Source organism: Aptenodytes forsteri, unplaced genomic scaffold (assembly GCF_000699145.1).
Source record: "Aptenodytes forsteri isolate BGI_AS27 unplaced genomic scaffold, ASM69914v1 Scaffold54, whole genome shotgun sequence".
In the NCBI taxonomy this organism is placed as follows: domain Eukaryota; kingdom Metazoa; phylum Chordata; class Aves; order Sphenisciformes; family Spheniscidae; genus Aptenodytes; species Aptenodytes forsteri.
This window is the reverse complement of record NW_008796044.1, coordinates 18,916,214-18,923,879: the sequence shown is the minus strand read 5'-3', so window position 1 is coordinate 18,923,879 and position 7,666 is coordinate 18,916,214. Positions and strand designations below refer to the sequence as shown.

The 7,666-nt window shown below is 39.4% G+C and overlaps 1 protein-coding gene across 2 annotated transcripts; it reads left to right on the top strand.

The window, feature by feature from the left end:
* Positions 1 to 103: 103 nt before the first annotated feature.
* Positions 104 to 7,413, top strand: YIPF5 (Yip1 domain family member 5). Of its 2 annotated transcripts, none has more exons than XM_009285957.2 (5): positions 104 to 212; positions 1,852 to 2,024; positions 3,306 to 3,451; positions 5,510 to 5,691; positions 6,352 to 7,413. In XM_009285957.2, the coding sequence occupies exons 1-5, from the start codon at positions 112 to 114 to the stop codon at positions 6,512 to 6,514; spliced, it is 765 nt and encodes a 254-aa protein (XP_009284232.1). In that variant the 5' UTR covers positions 104 to 111; the 3' UTR covers positions 6,515 to 7,413. The 2 variants fall into 2 exon arrangements, with proteins under 2 accessions (XP_009284232.1, XP_009284233.1); XM_009285958.1 differs by lacking the exon at positions 104 to 212 and adding an exon at positions 1,065 to 1,086 and having other exon boundaries at positions 6,352 to 7,411.
* Positions 7,414 to 7,666: the final 253 nt, after the last annotated feature.

Here is a 7,666-nt window from a genome sequence, read left to right as displayed (position 1 = left end):
TGCGCGGGGGCCAGCGGAGAGAGCCGCTCGGTCTTCCCCGAAGCGGCTCCCTCTCGGGGTGGGCTCGGGCGACCCGAGCCGACCTCGCCGCTCTCTTGCAGATCGCTGGCCATGTCTGGGTTCGACGGCTTCAACACAGACTTCTTCCAGACGAGTTACAGCATCGATGACCAGGCGCAGCCCTACGATTACAGCGGGAGGCCGTACAGCAAGTAACTTGTGCATGCCTTTTGAACCCCTGCGGCGCGGGTCGTGTTCGGTCGGGGGCCTGCGGCCGCCCGGCCCGCGCTGGGGCCCTTCTGGGACAGCCCCTCGCTCGGAAGAGGGTCGGCCCTTCAGCTGCCGCCGCCTCTGGTTGAATTCCTGTTGCTCCGTTTTAGGAAGAGCGTAACTTGCGTTCTGTAAATGGAGAGGTGAAGCGGTTGCACGTTGAGCGCTCTGCCTTCTGCGTTTTAAAGCAAAGATCAGAAAATTGAGAGGAAGGTTACGTGAGTAATCGCAACTGTAGGGATGATCTTCGCACCTTTGGGAAAAGAAATACCGTTGTTCTATAAGTCCATCTCCAGTCACTCGGGCAGTAAAAATTAGTTACGGTGTCACAAAAATGAGCCTGCAATGACGGTGGCGATTCCGAGGCTTTAGCAGGAAAGCGCGGCGGGCGTTTCTCGGCCGGGGGAGCTCCCGGGAGCCCTTCGCAAATCACAGAATCATTAAGGTTGGAGAAGACCTCTAAGATCATCGGGTCCAACCATCGACCCGACACCACCATATGTCCGGTCTCGGGCTGAGGGTTTTGGTCGGCCGTGTGACCTGTGTGATCCCTGCGCTAGATGGAGCAGGCCGGTGCCTGCTTGCGTCCTGAGAAGGATTACAGCGCTGTGATGGGGCTGAACTCCACTAACACAGGGAAAGAAAGGAGAAGGAGTTCCGGGTTTTCCTTCTTTATAGTTGTATTTCCATAGTTAAATATTTTGGACACGTTTATTGAAGTCTCTGTAGTCAGACTTGGAAATGGTTGGTGGCAAGAATAACTGAGGAGTTGGTTTAGGAACAGAAGATAGCTTTGATTAGGCTTTTTTTTTAAAGGTAGCAATGTATATTTTTATACATATAAAATCTATAATAGAAAGTATTCCAAAGGCAGTATAAATTGATTTGTTAGTAAATAACTGAGAATGTGAAATAGGAACTGAAAAGTTGCCCCTTTTTTTCCCCTGCATCATATCCTGTAGGTAGATGTCATAATGTGTTTAATGTCCGTATCGTAATTCTTCCTTATATGTCATAATGCTTCCTGATACACATGGTGCTGAAGTGAAGGGGAAAACAGCCTTTTTTTTTTTTAAGCTCATTTTTTAAATATAGACGGTAACAAAAGTGACAGTATGACCAACTTTGTTCTCTAATAGTGAGTTTGCAAATAAACGTTCTAAAGAGCAAATTAATGCTGGCATCAAGTGAGATGTCATTAATGGACAATATTTGAATAAGTTTGAGACGTAAAATTTTCCTACTCTCTTACAGGCCTACAGCTTGTAGTAGTAATTTGGTCAATGGATAACGCTCATTTCTCCAGGCCTCTGACTTAAAACCAAAAAGTAATACTAGCATATATAGCAAGAATTATCTTGTTTAGCTTAACAGTATTGTTTATAAGGGTTTGAATTGATGGACGTGGCTATACGTCTAAAAGGCCTGGATCTGAGTAGGGGATCATCTCATGTGACTTTTTAAAAAAGAAGAAAGGATCGTTTGCTGCAACTTATTTATTGAAAATAAGCTTTGCTTTTGCCGGGAGGTGTTTAAAATAAAAGTCTGTATCTGTCCGTAATGCGACGTCATTCTTTGTAGGCAGTATGGAGGCTATGAATACTCTCAACAAAGTGGATTTGTCCCTCCAGACATGATGCAGCAGCAGCAGCCTTACACGGGGCAGATTTACCAGCCAACACAGACGTACACTCCAACTTCAGCACAGTCTTTCTATGGAAGTAATTTTGAGGATGAGCCTCCTCTATTAGAAGGTATAACTTAAGCTTTATGGCCAAAATCCAAAACTCTTCCCAATTTGGGGATAAGTTGAGTAGCAGGGTGTGTATTCCCTACTTCTGAAAGTGCACAGTTGATTTGAAATTATAATTTTTTTTTATTTAACTGTATTTTGGTGTATGAAATACATGTTCTTGTGTGAACTTCTGCAGTTTTAGAATTGTGCTTTATTACTTCATGCCAGCTGTTCTGTGGAAGAAATAATCAATTAAATGGATAACCAGACTTCATACAGCTCATGTGACAAAAACACTTATTATTTCTGTTGTTGCAAATAATTCTTATAATTGCCCACTTCTTGTAAAATAAATCGATGCAGTTAGTTTCAGTTGATTCTTTGGTTAGAACTGAAATCTTTCATTGATAAAGAGGAATGCTGAACACTGCAGAAATTCCTATGCGGAATACAGCCTGTGCAGAATGCCAGAACAGGTAGGTAGGTAGTGTCTGGATTGATGGTTTCAGTTTCCAGCTTGTATCCATCATCGTTGAGTGCCAAACAACTGAAGAAACCCTTACTGTTACTGGTTATTCATGATACCTATTCATGGTAACCTTCCACCTTGCCATGCTTTTTTTGTATTCTTCAAAAAAATTATTTTGTTTACATAGATGCTTCCCAGAGCCTGAGGTGGGCAAATAGTAACTGCATTCATAACTAGGTTTCGATGCACAACTGTGGTCAAACTGTTTGGGTAGAGACTTTAAATCGTATCTAGCTGGAGGGAGCTGCGAAACTCCTTGTCATGGGACACTGAGTGTTAAAAAGGGTGGGTGGTTTTTTTTTAGCGGGCTCAACGGCTGGCTTATGAAAGAGCAATCCACTGAGGGTAATTAAGTACAGAGAAACTGCTTTGAATTAGAAATCCTTGAGCCACCAGTCATTGGAGACTTGGGGAATCTGCATGTTCTGTGCTTATACTGTTTCGTACCTACCTGCTTTTGGCCACTTAGAGGGACAGGGTACTGGGCTAAATGAACTTTTGGGCTGACCCAGAACACTGCGCTTATGCTCTTACCTGGTCCTTTAGAAACCACCTTGTCGCTTCTGAGCATTTGAGACCTGGAATCTGTGGAGGCAGCACACTCAGCAGCTTGAGGAAAGATGGAATGACTCAATTCTCTGGTCCCCATAGGATGGTGTCTGGAGGAGATTTAAAAGTGGAGAGGGAGTGAAACTAAAGTGAAGCAAATGGGGGCGACAGGAAGGGAAAAAATGAAATAAACTTGCATAATTCTTTTCATGTCATTTGTAGAATTGGGGATCAATTTTGACCACATCTGGCAGAAGACACTAACAGTGCTGCACCCATTAAAAGTAGCAGATGGCAGCATCATGAATGAGACTGACTTGGCTGGACCAATGGTCTTCTGTCTAGCTTTCGGAGCCACGTTATTACTGGTAAGATATTGATTGCAAAATATTACTGTTTGTGCATTAATGCTTTTGGAACCACTGGGGAAAAAAGCCAAGTTACCTATAGGTTGACTGGAAGTGACTTCTTGGGATGGAGGCCAAAAAAGCACATCCTGACCAAGGACTTGTATGGAAGAGGAGCTGGGGCTTCACGCACCGCTGATTGAAATTAATGAGTTCACTGTCGCTTTACTTCAGTGGAGTTTGAATCCAAGTCTTTGTGCTGGTTTTTGCATGGCAATTATTTCAATGTAATTCATATTTCTTTTCATGCTTTGCTTTTGAGGAATATGGCTCCCTTTTGTCACAGGAATGGGTGTGACCCACGTTCTCAGATTTTTACCTGTTTGGCGTTTTTTTTCTAGATTGAGATGTTTTACTTTCAGAATCATACCTTGTCTTTTTGCAGTATCTCTGTTATCTTCTGTCTTATCAGTAATCGGAACAATGGACACATTAAATATTTGAATATTATTTCATTTCTTCGTTTAGGAGTGTTTTATTTTTTAACTCTTACTATGTTTAGTATTTGAGTCTGTTTCTCTGTTTTGTTTCATTGTATGTCTTTGCTCCATACTCTTTATTCATTGTTCTTTACTGATACTCAAGAGGCAAGGAAACTCAAAATTCATCTGTAAAAAGTGATTTCATAAGTACTGATACATTAGGCATGACTTTCAGTATCAAGAGTCAGTCTGGTAAAACACTTCTAAAGTAAACCTGCTTTCAAATTGCTTGTACTTCTTAATAGGTCAGCAGCTGTTGAAGCCTGGTGGTTTTTTTAGTTGAGCTTAATTGCAATGAGATTGTGCTTTAATGATTCAAAAGTGTCAATTATGAAATGACAGATTAGCAGCAAACAGTCTTCCTCGTCATTGAAAGCTTCAATATTTTTAATCAGTTTTTTTCTCTAAATGTCTTCAGGCACTGCATTTAATTTTTGCCCAAAATTTCACATTGCTATGTCACTTAGAACACAGTGTTTTGGTACCAAGGGGACTTTAGGCCTACTTTTATAAGTAACCTTTATTTATAGAAACTAGGCCAGTAGAGTTAATGAACATGTTTATAATAGATACATTTGAATGTTCTTTTCCTGACAAAGTAATAGCTTCTTCTGTGTGCCTTTTTTTTTAAAATACATTGAGTGTAGCGAAAGCACACAGGCTTAGCCCAGCAAAAAGATTAAAGCAGGTATGATTGTTTTCTGTAGCGCTTGGGGAAGAAGAAAGCTGGGTTATAAGTAAACCCAGTTTGGAATTTAGTAGTGGGAGACAGACCTCAAAGCTACACGCCATCGTAGCTTCAGTAACTGCATGGTGGGTCTCCCTGCAGGGGTGGACACCGTGCATTGTGCGCATTTTGCTAGGTGTTGTAAGGGAAGCATCGATCTCATCGTTGGAAAAACGGATGGTGATGTAGGATACATACATTTTGAAATAATGCATGTGTGCTTTCTGCATACTCGTTAGTAAGCAAAGTTCTGATTTTGACTTTTTAAAATCTACACGAGTTAATTCTGCTGTCCGTATACAGTGCTTTACAGCTCCGCTTCAGCTGTTTCTGGGAATCTTTTATAATCTATGTTGTGCTATAACTTTGTGGAGTATGTCACAAATTAAAGGACTTTAGCTCTGGATTTGTCAAGAAGTTCCTGAATTACAATTTTTTGCTCTTTATACGCTAGTTCTGTAAAGATTATTATCGCAAGTAATCAATCGGCGTGAGAAGTTAGTTGATTAAACCCTAAAGAATTGATAGGCTTTTGCAGCCCGGATCAAAGAATAACAATTCGATCAAAATCTGTTCATCAGGATAGGTAGAGTTAGGATAAATGTGCCTCGTGGGTGCCTAGAATGTACCTTTGTCCTGGAATTCAAGTTGTGGGAAAATACGGCCTGTTGAATTTGACTGTAGGAATTGGGGGTGGGGGACGAGGGGGGACACGAAGATACTCTGTAAACGTTCTTTCTTTTTCCCTCTGTTCGTGGGAGGCATTACTTGTTCTGGCAACTAACGTGCATTACTCTGCTTGACTTTCAGGCTGGTAAAATTCAGTTTGGTTACGTGTATGGAATAAGTGCAATCGGATGTTTAGGGATGTTTTGTCTCCTGAACTTAATGAGCATGACGGGTGTCTCGTTCGGCTGCGTTGCCAGTGTCCTTGGATACTGTCTTCTTCCTATGATCCTACTTTCCACTTTCTCAATTGTATTTTCGTTGCAGTAAGTACATAAACTTTATAATTTGGTAATAGATTCCTCTCGTATGAGATGGTGAAGGAAGTTATTAAAAGGAATTTTCACTCAGTGATGAAGCTGCATATAACTTGAATATGACAGGAATTGTAAGTGTAAAAACATTAGTATCAAAAGTCTTCAGGTATTTTCTGGATGAAAGATAGGTGAATGCTGGTTTTATCTGTAAGTCAATTAACAGCTTTTAAATACATAGACTCAAATAACAATATCAAGTTTGTTTTCAGTCAGCTTTGAATCTGGCAAATCTCGGTACCTGTAAAGTCTAAAAGTAATTATAATTTAAGATGCAAATTTGAATTTGACTAACAGAAGAAAATCACTGTGATTCCTCACAGCTATATGAAATGAGGGACTGAAAAGAAAGAACTTGCTAGAGTTACTTTACTCACCACTTTTACATTTCATATGCACAAAGTCAGTTTTGGGTTTGGTTTTTTTTTAATGCTGTCGTAATTGAATAATGTCGTTCTGAAGTCTTTACTGCAACTATTTCATTTAATGTCAAATATAAAAGCTAAAATTCATCTTAGAATCTCTAAAAGGTGTTAGGAGTCCAGTTACGACTCTTATAAGCATATATACACAAGTATTATATGAATTCTCTTTTTATTTCTGTCTTTACAGGGGAATGATGGGGATTATTCTCACGGCTGGAATCATTGGCTGGTGCAGTTTTTCTGCTTCCAAAATCTTTATTTCTGCCTTAGCAATGGAAGGACAACAACTTCTAGTAGCATACCCCTGTGCTTTATTGTACGGAGTCTTTGCTCTCATTTCTGTGTTTTGAATAGACTGTCCAAACTGTTGGACTCCAGTGGGCCAAAATGAAAACATCAACTTGGAACATTTAGTTGGACCAGAAACAGCTGCAAACAACTGTATAGTGTTGCTATCACGAAACTTAGACCTGTTTTGAATCACCTGGAACAATGAAAACAAATGTCTCGTGTTCACTTTTTTAGGACTTTGAATACTGTTTTCAATTGACCTGAGGTGTCTATAGCTTTAATAAGTGTTCATGCTTATCAAGTTAATGTAATTTCTTTCCCATTCCTACATCTTCAGAAAAGTAACTTTTGGTTGTTTATTTGAGGGCTGGGGGGGGGGTTGTTTGGGTTTAGGGGTTCTTTTTAGGGGAGGGAGGGAGAAGGATTGCCGTTATAAATTGATAGATTTTTATCAGCAAGAGTTAACAGAACTGCAGATGCCATAGATTCGGGGTACTCTTTGAATAAATCTGCAGTAGTAAAGAACCTATTTCCTGTCCCCTCTTACCAAAAGCAAAATGCACAAATGAACACAAGCAATTAGAATATCTTCTATATTTTAACAAGCTTAAGCTCTTTGGTCTCATTTATTTGTTCATTTGATGTGATAGTATTTCAGGATTTAAGATACTTAAATTATGAATTAGAAAACGCTTAAAAGTTAAAGGGATCTGTAATTCTGTCACACTTGAAATATGAATACATTTGGATGTCTAAGTAGCTATATGTTAACTTGGATTTCTGAAGATGACTTCAACTAGAGTTTCTTTTCCTAATGGTGCACATACTAGTAGATGAAGAGTAATCTCTCTTGCAGTACTTCCAAGAAAAACATCATTTTGAAAATGTTATGCTTGTCAGTATTGTAGTTACTGTAAAATAATTTAAGGCATATTGATTAAATTTTCCTTGAATTTTGAAAAAGGTGTTTGATTTTTTCTAATCTTTTTTAATGGAGTTCAGTTACTAAAATAGAAACTTGAATATTGAAGCAAAATCATATTTAAAACTATTCAGTTAGTGGATTTGATACTTGCTTTAGTGACAAATACTTAATTTTACATGAGAAGTATAATCTAGTTTGTGAGGTTAGTCACTTACAAGAAGTCTTACAAGCGTAAGAAGTGGGAAACCAAAAATGGTGGTTCTTCACATAAGCACTGGCTAATTCT

Excerpts from the sequence above, each read along its gene's own strand:
- YIPF5 (XM_009285957.2), top strand. The coding sequence starts at position 112 with ATGTCTGGGTTCGACGGCTTCAACACAGACTTCTTCCAGACGAGTTAC. Across the intron at positions 213-1,851 it reads AGCGGGAGGCCGTACAGCAA|GCAGTATGGAGGCTATGAAT; the intron begins GTAACTTGTGCA and ends CATTCTTTGTAG. Across the intron at positions 2,025-3,305 it reads TGAGCCTCCTCTATTAGAAG|AATTGGGGATCAATTTTGAC; the intron begins GTATAACTTAAG and ends TGTCATTTGTAG.